Source organism: Sarcophilus harrisii, chromosome 2, assembly GCF_902635505.1.
Source record: "Sarcophilus harrisii chromosome 2, mSarHar1.11, whole genome shotgun sequence".
NCBI classification, from domain to species: domain Eukaryota; kingdom Metazoa; phylum Chordata; class Mammalia; order Dasyuromorphia; family Dasyuridae; genus Sarcophilus; species Sarcophilus harrisii.
In genome coordinates, this window is record NC_045427.1 from 585,882,278 (window position 1) to 585,899,120 (window position 16,843).

Sequence of the window (16,843 nt, forward strand, 5' to 3'; positions counted from 1 at the left end):
TGTACAATGTTTTCTTGGTTCTATTAACTTCACTTAGCATTAGTTTATGTAAGTCTTCCCAGGCTTTTCTGAAGTCATCCTGCTAATTGTTTCTTATAGAACACTAATTATAATTTTTAATGAATTATTTTCTTCAGTGAAAATGTATGTGTGTATGTTATAGGCCAGAACTTGAAACAAGGTGCTAAGTCAGTGGAATCGATAGAGACAATAATGATCTAATTTAGCATGGTGGTTAACAGTTCTCTAGTTCACTAATGTACTTAGTACTTACTATAGTTCTACAAGATTCCCACCTTTGATAAGAGAGCATATATAAGCTAGTAGCTTCAGCCAGGATTCAGTCAGGGAGATTCAGAAGCCAGAGAAGGCAGGCAGGAGCTCAAGCTCTCGGAACCAAGGCCAAACTGAAAGGTTCTCCAGAAAGCTGCCCATCCCCAGGAAGGAGATAATAAAGGATCTGAACTAAAAGAAAGCTAACTGGGCCCCAGGAAAGGAGACAAGACTTGGAAAGGGACAATAAAGGTTTTGGACTTTAACCCCTGGCTACTTGTGTGGTGATTATTGAACTGAAAGAAAGGCTGCCTCCAGAGACCCCAAGAAAACCCCAACAAGAGAATATTACATTTTAGAGACAAGACTACATGTGTATATGCAGTTGGTGGCAGCTGCATTGCAGTATGTTTAGTTATGTGATATTTAGTCATATGAATGTATTGGAATATTTATTACACACAAGAAATAGTGAATTTGAGGAATTTAGAGAAACATGAGAAGACTTATTAACTGATACAGAGTAAAGTAAGTAGAATTAGAAAAATTGGATTTTTTTTAATTGCCAAAAGTAACAAATTAAAGGATAGGTATTAGAGTATTCCAAAGGTGAGTGTAAAATTTTTAAAATAAAAAGGATCAATAAAAAGAAGCAACTAAATGAACATGTTGTCAGTGATGTTATAGAGAGGATTCTTGATCAGGTGGGAGTTAGACTAAATGACCCTTTCCTAGGACTAGAAGTCCTTTTCAGTGGCAAGATTTTGTGAATGCTTGTACTACTTACATTGCAGGTTGTATATATATAAACCATTTTGTAAGCCTGAAAGTGTTATAGAACTATGAGTTATCATCATTCTTCCCACCATGAAATGACAAGAAGAGAAATAAAGGACCTACATAATTTATCATTGAATAATCAAGACAAATCACTGTAAATCCAAATAAAAGGAAAGATAAATGAATAGGATTAAAACTGATTTATGAAAGCAAAAAATGGATAATTAGCATAATTTAAAATGTTGGACTTATTACATATAGTACTGAAAGACAACCTTATCTTCCCATGCTGAAATACAGAATACAGAAGTCACAAATTCAAATTGTAGGAAATGGTAGACCTTAGTCTGCAAAATTACTTTTTATAAATTACAATGTTTTTTTAATTTTTTTTATTACAGTAACTTTTTATTGACAGATATAAATTACAATGTAACAAGAAGATTGAAGATCTTAGTTCCAATCTTGCCCCAACAAATACTAATTCTGTGATGTTTGGTAAGTTATTTAACCTCTTGGTGCCTCCAAGAACTACAGAGACTAAATTACAGAGATATCAAATGCTTAAAAAAAAATAAACAGATAATAAACATGAAATCTTATATCCTTACATCTCCCATGAAGTTACATAATGGTAAAGATATAAAACAGTCAAGTTAGTGGCTAAATGAAAATTCTGCTGGGTCTGCAGCCAGGAAGACTCATCTTCCTGAGTTTAAATCTGTCCTCAGACATTTATTAGCTGTGTGATTTTGGGCAAATCATTTAAATCAGTTTCCTCATCTGTAAAATGAGCTAGAGAAAGAAATGGCAAATGGGTTCACAAAGAGTCAAACACAACCAAAAAACAGCTAAATAACAACAAATGATGTGGAATGTTGTTTGTAAAAAGTTTGTCTCTTTTCTTCTAGCCTTTTCTAAGATGCCCTATATCGATGTGGAGATGACTCTTATAAAAATTGACCTAGCTGGGGGATAGTACGTAAGCATATAGGGGAGTAGTTGTTTTCTTGGTTATCTTGTTTCAGTATTAATGAGGTCCAAGATTTTTTCCATGCCTTTTTTATCTTTTCTAAAGAAAAAAAAAAAAAACAATACCCTCACAAATGTGTTGCTTCCACCATGGACTTTCTCTATGTGCACTTAGTATGTTTCTATTTTCTCTTTTTTTTTTTTTTCCTTTGGTGCCATTTCTAAATACGCTACAAGAACAGGTGGGACACAAAGAAATACTAAATAAGGGAAAGGGACCTGTATGTGCCAAAATGTTTGTGGCAGCCCTGGTTGTAGTGGCTAGAAACTGGAAAATGAATGGATACCCATCAATTGGAGAATGGTTGAGTAAATTGTGATATATGAATGTTATGGAATATTATTGTTCTGTAAGAAATAACCAGCAGGATGAATACAGAGAGGCTTGGAAAGACTTACATGAACTGATGCTAAGTGAAATGAGCAGAACAAGGAGATCATTATATATTTCAACAACAATACTGTATGAAGATATATTCTGATGGAAGTGGATATCTTCGACAAAGAGAAGATCTAATTCAGTTCCAATTGATCAATGATGGACAGAAGCAGCTACATCCAGAGAAGGAATACTGGGAAATGAGTGTGAATTGTTTGCATTTTTGTTTTTCTTCCCAGGTTATTTTTATCTTCTGAATCCAATTCTTCCTGTGCAACAAGAGAACTGTTTGTTTCTGCACACATACATTGTATCTAGGATATACTATAACATATTTAACATGTAGAAGACTGCTTGCCATCTAGGGGAGTGGGTGGAGGGAGGGAAGGGAAAAATCGGAACAGAAGTGAGTGCAAGGGATAATGTTGTAAAAAATTACCCTGGCATGGGTTCCGTCAATAAAAAGTTATAATTATTTTTAAAAATTAAAATAAAAAAAAAAGAAAAAAGAACAGGTGGGACAAAGATATTAGAATCCAAGTGTCGTAACACTACTATCTTTACTTATGAAAGGTTTATTATAAATTTTTTATAAATCTTTTCTATTTTTCTTATATTTTCCTTAAACTTTCTTTCTTTTGCAAAAAGTAAATTTATTTAGGGGAAGAGGTTACAGATAAAATGAAGACATCAGCAGGAACAGTAAATATGAAATAGAGCTGGGAGAGCATATAGTTAGACTAACCAGAGTTAGTCAGAGTAAGCAGAAAGATGGCATTAGAGGGAAGGTTTTATGAGAAGGGAGAGAGAGTAACTGGCTTGGTCCTGAAAAAGGACTTACCTTAATTTTCATTTTTAAATTCTTCTGAGATGAGCTTAGTTGAGTCTCTCACCAAGTTTTCTTTAAACTAGTTTTACCCTTCACTACTTTTCTCTGCATTATCAGGTTATATTAATCACAATTTCCTATCATTTTTTCTTAAGATTTTATAAATGAACTAATATTTTGCTGCTGTGGTTATCGTTATTTTGGTGAGGCAGCTACTAAGTGTTAAGTGTCTGAGGTCACATTTGAACTCGGGTCCTCCTAACTCCAGGGCTGGTGCTCTATCCACTATACCATGTACTTCCCCCATGAACTAAGACTCTGAAGCAGTGTAATGTTTGGCAAGTATCTCTCTGCACATAAATCAATTGTTATAACCTAAAGACATTTCCAGGATTTTTTGGTCTCCTTGTTATAGTGATAAATAATTTGCATTAGTTAAGCAACTTTATAATTGTATTATAGTCATTTAACTTTTTACAATCCTACACGTGTGTATACACACACACATATGAAATATAAAATATTTAAGTTACAAGGGAGATTAGAAATCATCTAATTCAAGATCCTCATTTTTTAGATGAGAACGTTGGACTACACAATCTTGGGACAAATTAAGAAATTTAACAAAGGATCATTAATTTAGAGCTATTGTTTAGAGTTACACTCAGAAAAGCTAGCTGACTTTCTTCAAATAACACAAGTATTAAGTAACAGAGCAAAGATTCAAACCTCAGTTTGACTCTAAGTCCAGCACTCACAGAGCCAATTAGTGGCAGAGTTAGAACTAGAAGTCAGATTCCTTGATTTCCATTATATCTTTGAGGACCTTGCTGGGCTTTCTTACAAAATAATAGCATTATATTAAGTTACATGAATGCCTTTAGGACTATTAAACCTAGGATAATTGTGTGTAGACATACATACATTTATATGACTATACAAAGAAGAGAGCTTAAAAGGACGGCACATATTTAACCAAAATCAGATTGGTTGCCGTTTGTCTTGAGGAAGGACAAGGGAAGAGGGAGAAGGAAAGGAAAAGAGGGAGAAAAACTTGGGATGCTAAGTTTTACAAAAATGAATGTTGAAAAGTATCTTTATATATTTGGAAAAATAAAGTACTATTGAGAAAAAAAGTATGTGGATGTATATATATACATATATAATGTGTGTGAATGTAGATACATAATATCATTAGTACATAAGTATATTTCTACAAACATACAGAGTTCTCATAACATAGCAAAGCAGTTTTACAGAAAAAGACCTATTCCTTTCTCTATCTATAAAGCACTTATGGCCCATAGCAGCCATGGGATGGTGAGTTGACATCCAGTGGCTTAAGAGCTTTGTTAACTCCAGTCCAGGCTTTTTGGAAATACACACCTCAATGAGTTATGGTATAAATTTTGATAATGAGGAATACAAGACTCTCAAGTAAGTAAAATCTTCTGGTTTTTCTTCATTGAAATTTTTATCTAGCAATTGTTTCATTGTGAGAGGGGTTTAATTTGTTTTGGGAGGTTTGTTTTTTCTTTAATACCACAGCAATAGCTTTAAAACATACATATAATAAAACTCAGGAAAATTGCCTCACTTTTAAAATGGGATTAGTGTAGTGTGATGAATCCACATTTTTATAGAACACATCTTTCACTTGGTAATAAAGATTTCTCCTGGGAGATAAAGCTTTCTCAAAGGGTCCAAATGATTCTAAGACACATACACAAATTTTAACCAATTCTTTAATAGGACCAAATACAAATGGAGAGGCTTGCAAAAAATCACACCTATTAAAACTGCTGGGGTATCCAGACTCTATAAAGTAACCCTGAATATAGGATATAAATTAGAAATGCTCCAGACCACAAAGCCATCTCTTAATTTAAAGAACATACAAGACTACTGAAAGGCAACTAGTAAGACTAATAGTATTTCCCTCAAGCTCTTGATCTTTGAATGACTTGTAAGAAAGCAAATTTTGTAACAAGACAAAACTATAAAATTGCTGCTACCTAAGACAGTGGTTAGATACATATTTTATTGATTTTGTGCCTCCCTAGTTTGAGTAAAATATATCTCTTGCTTCATTTTCTGTCGTGCCTTTGAGTCCCTGTCTTAGAATTCTGTGCATTCAAACTTTTTAAGAAAGAAAAAATGACCAACTCTGTTAGATGATAGCTATATAAAGGCATTTTGAATACTCCACCCTGGTCCAGGCTGGAAGTTGCTTTTTGATGCAGTTTTAGTACAAATATCAATTATAAAAAATACATTTTGCCCCACAATCCCACCACATTTTATTCATATACCTCTTGCTAACCTAAGCCCATCTCTCCTTCTAAATGTATGCAAATTTCTGCATGCATATGGCATGCCTACTTTTGCACCTCCATTCCCTTTGCCCTCAGTTGAAAATCTTCCTCTTGCAAATGTCACCACAACTCTCAAAGATTCTCTCACCCACATTCACTTAGAGATGCAAACCTCTCAGACTCCAAGACACAGATATATACACTGTATGTGTAAAAGGTAGCACGATATAATGGACAGGTCAGCCTTGGAGTCAAGAAGCGTCTCTGCACACACATTAGCTGTAGAACCATAAAGAAGTTACTAAACTTCTCATTGTCCCTAGGCAACTCTATATATTTCGATATATATCCAGAGAGATATACATCTCACGGAGATTTTAGAGATATAGATTTGGTTCTCCATATCTCTATAGAGATATATTTATGGAAATGTATAGAAATATATATTTGATTTTGTTCTCAACACCACGTTGCTAGGGTGCCAAACCTTTACATCTTTAAATTCCCAAACCCCTTCTCTCCCCCTTTCCCGCACCCCAAACTCCCCAGACTGGATGGCTTGAATTCTTCCGTGTTTATTCCCATTTTCCCGACACATTCTTCTACTATTGTCCTGGGAACTCCTCCCTAATCGTTTCCCTTTCCCCCCATTTCTCTCTTCCCCCTTCTTTACTCCTCCCCCCATCCCACCCCACCCGTTTAGCCGTATTTCGGCTCAGCCATTCCAGAAGTTGACGAAGAAATTGCACAGTGAGTGCCACTTTTCGGCGCAGTAGGTTTCCGTCAACTCTTCATTGAACTCCAGCGGTCCCCCCGGGGCTGGCCCAGCCTCCATGGGCCTCTCTTCGTCCGATGGCGGGGTCTCTTTGCGCTTACCCGCGTTGCCCCTCTTCCCAGGACCCTTCTCTTTGGCCACGCCGCTCACAGCCGAGGCCCCCGACGGCGGCGGGGCTCGGGGAAGGTTCAGTCCTTCCTCTGCTCCGGCGGCGGCCTCCCGGGCACGACTCTGGCCCCTGGGACGGCCCTTGCTCCTGCCCTTGCCCTCGCGGGGTAGCGCGGTGGCGGCCGAGCTGACCCCAGCGTTGGCGGCGTCGAGGGGCCGGGTGACCAGGTGGAGCTCGGCCCCTAGTCCTTTCTTGCCGCCACAAAGACGAGCTTTGAGCGGAGCTGGGTCGTGGCAGGGCCGCCTCTTCTTCCTCAGCTTCCCCACCACCTGCTTCCAATACTGCGGGCCCCGGGCGTTGTACGCGGCGCAGCGCTGCGGCTCTCCGCGGTAGGCGCACTGATAGCGCGACCCGTCCGGGCTCTGGCAGCTCACGGCGAGCTCGCTGCCAGCTCCGACTCCCTCGGCGCCGGTAGCGGTCGAATCCCCTGGGGCAGGCAGCAGGATCTGCCAGCTACACGCATGTTGCTCCGGGTTGGAGAAGCGCCCCGAGGAGCCCCCAGCAGGGCCGGGGACCGACTCGGTTGCTGCCCGGGAGCTATCCTTGTTCTTCCTGGCTGTCGATACCGCGAGGAGGCAGCAGCCAAGGAGCAGCAGGGGAAAAGATAGCCTGGGAAACCTCATTGCCTGCGATCTCTGCCGCAGTGAGACGCTCCGGTCATTCGGTAACCTAGACAGCTTCAGCAGAGGGGACTCGCAAAGAGCATCCCCGGCACCTGCGGCAGAAGACAGAGATACCAAGTAGCTTAATCAGATCTCTAAGCTTACCACCGCCCTCCCTTTTCATCCTCCTCTCCTCCCTAAATTTACTCAGTCCTGTTAGGGGACTATGGCCGTGGGCTGGGGGTTCTGAGTAGCAACTCCGCCCCCACTTATTGCACCTGTGACACCGAAGGGACTGAAGGGTTTGAGGTTCATCTGAACACAATGCGTAATCACCACTACCCTTCCCCAAGGTTTGCCTCCCAGCTCCTCAACTAATCTTCCCGGCAAAAAAATTGCTATATATCCTCTGAAATCCTTTGTGTAGCGAGCCCATCCGGGAGTCACGGACCGGGAGGAAAAAGTACAGTACCTGGGCAATTAATTACAGCATGCACTTCTTCCCTTCTACTTCCCTATAAAACAATTCTAGAACTAGAATTTCTCGCAAATCCACGTTTTCTCGAAGTTTGAACTTACCGAGTTCTGCTTGAGGTGAGGAGCCTAGTGTGAATGTCCGCCTGGGGGATTAGTCTGTATTAGAAGAGCTCACTGTGAATGAACGTGTTATCAATGAGACAGGAGGGGCCTCCGTAGATTATGCCCCTCCCAGACTTCACACACACACACACACACACACACACACACACACACACACACAAATCAGATGTTTTATAGTGACATCAGACTATGAAAATAAAGTTCGATTTTGTCTCCTTATTCAAATGTTCTGGATAAAATATCTAATATTTTAACACCGGTTTCTTTTCAGTTGGTGTTTTCTAACTCTTGGTTTGTTACAAATGTTTGGTTTCTTCTAGTAAACAGGATAGGAAACTAATTGTGGTATTCGATTAAAGGAAAATTTGCAGTTATTTAATGAAGATTTCCCCACTTCTTGGGTAATTAGACGAAGATAATTTGGCAATCAACTGAAACTATGCATTTTGTGAATATTAGTGTTGCAATTACCCAATTCTTGCAAATTATTTTTGGACCTTTAAAATATAATGTTTATCTCACCCAAAATACTAGGAATGATAGTAATTTTAAACTTTTTTTTACAATATCTTTTTTTCATAATCCCTTTCTCTGAGTTTTTCCTTGCCTATTTCTAGAAACTGCTTCTATTGAATTTTAGAGGGGAAACTGTTAGAGATCAATCAGCCAAGTTTCTTTCTTGGAAGAAGATCAAGCATTATCTTCTTTTAAATGTAAAAAAAGTAGGGTTCTAACTTTTAATCCCAATTAATCCTAAAGACTCAAAAACTAGAATTGAATCTACCAAAAGTATAAGGTAGAAATGAATAAATCCACAATTATTTTGAGAAGGTTAAAATGCTTTGAGCTTTGAGCCAGACCACCTGGCAGACATTTATACTGTGACTCTGGGCAAGTCACTTAACTTCTCAGTCTTAGTTTCCTCATCTGGAAAATGAGATTAACAATAATAGCACCTAACCCACAGAATTGTGAGAATCGAATTATATATGTAGGTTGTTTTGAAAATTAAATTGCTATACCAATGGCAGTTATTATTTTTGATCACTGCACGAAGACCTACACAGAAAACATCTTGTAATTATTTGGTAGAGAGCAAATCTCATTTCTTAAATGTATAAAAAGAACAGTGAGGCAAATGTTGAAGTGGCCATAGGCAAGTGACCTCCAGGGTCAGATCCCTCAGAGAGAAATGCTCTTAGATTCTTGGGAGGGTGAAGAGAGTTTCTTTCTTTTACCCCCTCCACCCTCTATATTATTAGAGAGACTAGATCTGTAGAAGACAATAATGTAACAAAAGAGAGTCATATTGAGGACAAACATGGACACAGATATAGAAAAACAGCCAATCAAGAAAGGAAGCAATTTCAGTAACTATGACCCCTTGAAGTAGAGAGAAATGTTGGTGATGAACTCTAATGGAGGCAGCTTGAGGAGAATCTGAATCTGGCTTACTTCAAATGCACATATAATCAATGGGATAGAAGGTACCTTTGCAAATTATGCCCCATTGCACCTTTGTGAAAACTACACAAAAGGAGAAAAGGATGCCTAATGCTGGGTTTATTTGTGAGTCCCTTAATCTCAATTTGCCACATGTGATTCCTACATACTTCCCTAAGTGCTGGAGATAAAAAGAAAGGCAAAAACAGCCCCAGAATTCACATTCTAATAAGGTGCAAACATCAATGCCCACACATGATATATGTGTGTATACATATGCATGTGTATATGTATATACACACATGTATGTATCTATATAATTGAAAATAATCTTAAAGGGAATGCACTAACAATAAGAGGAACAAAGGGAATCTTCTCATAGATGGGATTTTTAGCTGAAAAAGAAGGAAAGTCATGAGGTAGAGATAAGCAGGAAGAACATTTAGAAATAGAGGATAACCAGGGAAAATGCAGAGTTCAGAAATGAAGAGTCTTGTTTGAATAGCAAAAAGGCAAGTGTTTCTAGATTTTAGCATTAAGTGTGCTGTGTGTATCTGTGTGTGTGTGTGTGTGTGTGTGTGTGTGTGAGAGAGAGAGAGAGAGAGAGAGAGAGAGAGAGAGAGAGAGAGACACAGAGAGACAGAGACAGGGATAGACAGAGACAGAGACACAGAGACAGAGACAGAAAAAGACAGAGAGAGAGGATTTTATATTTGATCCCGGAGTAGTTCATGGAGTTTATTGAGGTGGAGGAAAAGAGTGACAGAGTGAAACTCTCTTTATAGTTTAAAAGGTGTGACCACCTCACTTAATATCAGTTATTTCCTGTGTGGTTATTATCCATCTTCATACAATGATCACAGAACTTTTAATCCTTTTAGGTTGATTAAATACGTGTTCACACCTAGTTTATATCTTTTTTTTTTTATTCTTCTGATCATGATGTTTAGACTTTTTTGATTAATTAGGGAAGGATTTAAATTTTGGATAAGATAAGCATTATCATCCTCATTATGAAGCAATTGAAGTAAGGGTTATAACCAAGATCAGTTAGGTCCATCAGCGGCAGAACCAGACCTAGAATTCAAAACTATAGTTCCAGTTATATTTCCAGTACAACATACTCCAATTATTCTAATATGTTTGTAAATGTAATTAAATTTTACTGACAATTTAATTGAAATGCTACCCCTTTAATCAATATCAAATTGTTTGCTTTCTCAAGGAGGGGGAGAGGTGAAAGAAAGGAAGACAACAAGGAACTCAAAAATTTTAAAATTAATATTAAATTTTTTACATGTAATTGTAGAAATATTTAATGCAATACTATAAATGTTTTTGAAAAGAAATAAATGCTAGCTCCTGTTACGCTGCTTTTGAGAACATCTCATTTACAATATCTTCTTACCTCTCATTTTCAATTATAGGTCCTATTTTATATTATAATTATCTGGACTTATCTAATTGTCTCTATTTGATTCTAAATTCTTTATAACCTTTATAACTAAAACCTTTATAACCTAGCTCAGTGCTTTGCACATAATGGTCATTTGATATTTATTGAATAAATGATTCTCTAAGGTCTTCTGAAACCCTAGGATCCTATGATTCTATGAATTTGTGATAGTATTAACTAAGATATTTGTTATTATGATGATCTTACCAGTTATTGTTTAGTCATTCAGTCATAGCCGACTCTTCATGACCCTATCAACCATAGTATGCCAGGCCCTTCTATCTTTCACTATCTCCCAAAGTCTACCCAATTTAAGTTGATTGCTTCCATGACTATCCATCTCATTCTCTGCTATCCTCCATTTATCTTCAATCTTTCCCAAGATCAGGGGCTTTAATAATGTCATGTTTTCTCATTATGTGACCAAAGTACTTCAACTTCAACTTCAATATTTAACCTTCTAATGAATATTCTGAATTAATTAAAAATATTAACTAATTTAATCTCCTTGCTTCTCCAGGGACTCATAAATCTTCAGCAACACAATTCTAAAGTATCCATTCTGTGGTGCTCAGCTTTCCAGTACAACTCTCACAGCCATACACTGCTATTGGAAAAACATAGTCTTAACTAAGCTCATCTTTGTCAGAAAAGTGAGGTGTCTGCTTTTTAGAATGCAATCCAAATTTGCTATAGCTTTTCTTCTAAGGAGCAAGCATCTTTTTGTCAGTTAATTTTAGTTTAAAAGGTAAAGAATAATTTCTCAGATCAAGAGTGACACCTTCTGGAAGACTATAATATTACAAAACACAGGTTATATAGATTTGAGAGTAACCAGTGATGATGCAGATAAGATGATGTAGGAGTACATAGAATTTAGAGTGAAAAGGACATTGGAAATTATCTAATCCAATAGTTTTCAAAATTTTTGGTCTAGGGATTTTTTACATTCTTAAAAATTATTGAGGACCCCCCCAGGATCTTTTATTTATATGGATATTTATTGTTATTTATCCATTATCAATTAAAATTAGCACTATTAGTTTTGATCTCACAGACCCCCTGAAAATGTCTCCACCCCAGACCACACTTTGAAAATTGCTGATCAGTCATATATCCTTATTTTCTCCATTAAAATGTCTTTATTGTCTGAAACTTTATTATCAGGCATAGAAATAATGTTAAAGTCAAGTCAACAAGTATTTATTACTCTTTTACTATGGGTCAGGCTCTGTGCTATACTGAGAATACAAATACAGCACAAGCATAAAGAAAGATAGTACATATATCATTTATGCTCAAGGAGCTTTCCTTCTAATGGGAATAGATAGCACCTAAAGAGGAGTTGAATAGAGCGTGTGGGGATTGTGAAAGAAGGGGATATTCATGTGAATTGAGCATGATTGCAAAATCTGGAAAATTAAGTATGACTGGTCTAGGTTCTTCTTCAAAATGGAGGTGCAAGAAAAAATTCATCATTGGGAGAAGAGGATAGCAGGGGTAGGAAGAGAAGGCAGCTAAAATGAGGACATTAAAAAAAATCTCCCAAAATGCCTTTAAATAATATTAAAATTATGTTTGAATTCTCATGTTTTCTTGGTGGACTTCCCTCTTGCCAAGGCTGACCTATTTATTTGCCATCATGATGCCATTGGCACCTATCTCTTCCCAGATCTCTCCCTTTCCCCTATCTCCCTTACAAATGTGCTCAGGTTTAATGCTATTTTCCATAGACTGCCACCTTCTTAATCTTTTCTTTCATATTACTTCTCTCCTTCATCACAAAAATTTCAAAAACAGTAGTTATACTGACCACCTCTTTTTCCTCACCATCCTCCTTGGTAACCAAAAGCATGAATTCCTCTTCTATCATACTACTGCAACTCTGTCCTGGAAGGAGCACCAGTGATTTTTTGGGATACAGATAAGCAAAAGAAAGCTATATGCAAAATAAATATTAAAGCAATTTAAGGAGGTAGTGCTAAGGACTTGAAGAATCCTCTATCACCCCTCATATTCAATCACTTGCAATATTTTATCATTTCTCCCCAAAAATGTCATATTTGCTCTATTCTCTCATCCTCTCCATTCATTCTATTATCATCCTAATTCAGTCTATTATCTCTCACCTAGAATATTATAACTCACTTCCTAACTGAAATTATTTCCCTCATCTTTTTTTTTCAATCTATCCTTTACATAGCTGCAAAGTAATCCTCCTTTGGTGTATGTCTAATGATTTTACTCTCCTGTTCAAAAAATTCAGTTGTATCCAACTATTCTGAAGAGCAATTTGGAACTATACCCATAAAGCTATAAAACGGTGTATACCTTTTAATCCAGCAATGCTACTACTGGGTTTATCGCCCAAAGAAATCATTAAAGAAGGAAAAGGACCCACATATGCAAAAATAGTTGTAGCAGCTCTTTTTGTAATGGCAAGGAATTGGAAAATAAGTAGATGCCCATCAACTGGAGGATGGCTGACTAAGTTATGGTGTATGAAAATAATGGAATATTATTGTTCTATAAAAAATGATGAATAGGTTTATTTTAGAAAAGCCTGAAGATATTTATGATGAACTGATGCCGAGTGAAGTAAGCAGAACCAGGAAAACATTATATACAACAACAGCAGTGAGAAACTATGATAGACTTGGTTTTTCTCAATAGCTCAGTGATTCAAGACAATCCCAGTAAACTTTGGACAAAAAAACGCCATCCATATCCAAAGAGAGAACTTTGGAGACTGAATGTAGATCAATACATAGTATTTTCACCTTTTTTCTCCCTTCATGGTCTTTCTCTTTTGTTCTGATTTTTCTTTCCCAACAGGATACATATGGAAATATGTAAAAAATGAATGTACATGTATAATCAAAAAAAGTTTTTACATATAACTAGGGAAAATAACAATAATAAATATCCAGTTGCTCCTTTTGGATTAAATACAAACTATTTTACTTGTTATTTAGTGATTCTACAAGTTATCAAACATTTCACACTAATTTCCTTTCCATACTCAGTATTCCAGACTTCTTATAATTCCCCAAATTCATTCTGAGTATTCTCTTCATAATTGTGTAAGTAGTCCCTCCCCCATGCCTATTATGCCTAGTATACACCCCTTCCCATTTCTACTTTTTGAAATCTTTTTTTTTCTTACTTTTCTCCAAATCTTATAACCACAATCCTTGACAATTCCCTCAAATTTTTCCTTGAATTTTCTTTTTACTTTTGTCTGATTCTTCTCATCACATACTACCCCAAAATTTATTTAGTACATGTATCCCTTTACTGCCATTTTTCATCTTTGTGTTTCTATTATGTACCACAGTGCTAAGAATACAGTAGGTGCTTAATAGTTGTTGTCTGGACCATTAAATACAAAATGGATATCTGTAGCCTTTCTATTGGGGGCAGCTAGATGGTGCAGTGGACAGAGTACTAGACCAAGAGTCACTTAGACCCGAGTCAAATTTGGCTATAGATACTGGGTTACCCTGAACAAATCACTTAACTCTCTTTGCCTCAGTTTCTGCATCTATTAAATGAGTTAGAGAAGGAAGTGGCAAATCACTCCATTATCTTTGCCTCGAAAGCCCCAAATAGAGTCACAAAGAGTCAGATATGACTGAAAAAAATAACAAAAGCCTGTGTTGAAAACTTTTATTTGATGGACTAGCAAACACATTCATAGCAGCTGAACACCTCAAGAATGTTTTATTTGTGAATTTTACACTCTATGTGTTCTTACCAACATAATGTTGCCATCACCCTTGCAAATTACAGTTTACAAATAATAAAGGAAGGTTTAATAAAATGTAAATAACAATACTACTCATTGCAAATAGATATGTAAAACTATTCACAGGCCAATATATCACTTCAATCATTTGAAGTCACACTGGACAAGATTTTGAATAGATATTGCCTTTTACAATCCATTAGTAGAGAACTCCTGCAGATTTTCAGTTTCCAGCAGGTGGTGATGTCATCATTCCCTGTTAAAGTCCCTTGGTCATTATATTCTAAGCTGCATAGCTTTACAAGTACCTGTAGTCCTTTGGTCAAAAAAAATCCTTCTCAGTTCATTTTTTTTAATAGTTTGTTTTAAAAATGTGAATGTACCCTGTGACAAAATAATAACAAAAGTGTCTTGCTAACTTCTGTGAATTCTCACCCTAGAATTTTGCCCTGAGATTGAGCTTGATTGGTCAGTGAGTGATTCTGATCTAACTGCCCTGCTACTATACTTCCAGGTACTATCTGGAGCAGCATCAATGGGATAAAAGATCACACCTGCCTTATCTCCCTTTTAGAAAAACTCAGATCAGTTAACACTATCTACATAAAGTTTTATCTTAATTACTTGTGCCTCTCTCTCCAAATTACCTTGTATTTGAAATATATTTATGAGTACTGAAAATACACACATATTGTGTGTGTATCTGTAATGATGAGAATAAGTTGATCAGTTTTGCTCTGCTAATGTAAATAGTTTCAGAGTTCTTTTTGATGGTTTTACCTGGGATAAAATTTGGAACCCTTAGAATTTGTTAGAACCCAGGGGAAAGTTTCAACCGAGAACTTTTGGAATTTGTTTTACCCTGCAGTTATAGAATCAGGTTTTTTTTTTTTTTTTTTTTTCTGGTGTATTTCTTGTAAAGCCAGATCTGTTCTTTTGAGATAACTTTTGCTTATTTGAATGATTGTATGTTAAGATGTATTTTGTAACTATTTCCAGCATGAGTATTATAGCTAGTAAAAGAATACAATTCACATTCTTGAAATTACTAGTACCTAAATATCTGCCTACAGCATATTATAATAGTTTGTAAATGTTCACATTTTTCTTTTAATCAGTCCTCAATGACTTATTTCTGATATAATTCCAGACTGTTTGTCTGAGGTCCATAGAATAAGGTTTGCCTTCTGGCTTAATTACTTTTTGGGAGCCCCAGATATATTTGTGGGCTTTCTGAGCATGCTTTACGTTAACCTGCTTGTCCCAGTAAGGGGTGAGGTATAAACTATTGCCCTTAGAGTGGTAGGGATATAGTAGGAGGAAATTTTGAGTGCCCTTTGGTATAGAGACCCAGAGGAAATATGCTTAAGCCTCCAAAGGAATTGCCTATGGCAAAGACACAAAAGAGAAATTTTGATGTACCAAAAAAGAAACCTAGAAATTTTGTATGAACCCATCACTGGATGATATCATGGAAGAATTTTCACTCAAGATAATTTAGTTTCTTACCTGAAAAGTTTGGGGGAAAGAGCCTGTCAATCTCATATCCTTAATCCCTGTGAAAAGAATCCCATATAATCCGAGCTCTCTGTATGAACTATGTTTTCCTTCTGACATAGGAAGACTTTTATTTTTATTTTTCATTTGATTATGATTTAAGTTGAACTATGTGGGATGGTTCAGAGTAGAGGGGTCCTTCAGTGGAAAGATGAAGTACCTCAGCTTTTCTTGGAACCAATATTAGTTCTGTTATAGCACTTGGTACCTGAGCCCAAAATAGAGGGACCCCTCTGTGGAAAAGGGAGAGATCAAAGAGCCCAGTCCCTTGGAGCCAATGGAACAGTACTGATACAGAAGCACAAGCTTAGTTTCTTATGTAAAAGGTGAAGTATCATCTAGTCAATGCCCAGCTCCCTAATTTCTAGTTCTAGGGAAATGAATTTAGTCTCAAATTTTGTCTCTTACTATCTTGTTAGTGAAATAGACATGGTTAGGATAGATTAGCATAATCTAGAGTTATTTACATTTTAACATATTAGAAATGCCACTTTCCCTCTGAATCTGCTCTATATCATTAAGCCCTAGTTACATGCCCTTGACTGAAAGGAAAATTTAGATACTTTACGAAGTGTTTTACTCTTTTTGCATATGTAGTAAGCATGTTCTGGGACTTTCACCCAGAAGTAGGTTGCTATATCTCCTCCCCAAGATTCTAGGATAACCCTACTGCCAACCGCTCAGTTCCTATTTGCTGTGTTTCTTTCCTGTTAGGTACCAGTGGATAGTGTCCTAGTTCCATTTAAACATTTAACATCAATTAATCTTTTCAACAGGATATATCTCTAAAAGATATAACAAAAACAAATATTTTCTCTTAAGTCTCAGTTCATATTTTTCCATATACACCACCTTAGTCTCTTCAGAAAGAAAGTTGAACTTAAT

General features: G+C 36.7%; 1 protein-coding gene across 1 annotated transcript; it reads right to left on the bottom strand.

Moving 5' to 3' along the window:
* Positions 1-5,020: 5,020 nt before the first annotated feature.
* FGFBP3 (fibroblast growth factor binding protein 3) lies at positions 5,021-7,827 on the bottom strand. Its single transcript, XM_031956038.1, has 2 exons — positions 7,734-7,827; positions 5,021-7,267 (listed from the first exon to the last, which is right to left on the bottom strand). Exon 2 carries the CDS (start codon positions 7,173-7,175, stop codon positions 6,324-6,326), a length of 852 nt encoding a protein of 283 aa, XP_031811898.1. The 5' UTR covers positions 7,176-7,267; positions 7,734-7,827; the 3' UTR covers positions 5,021-6,323.
* Positions 7,828-16,843: the final 9,016 nt, after the last annotated feature.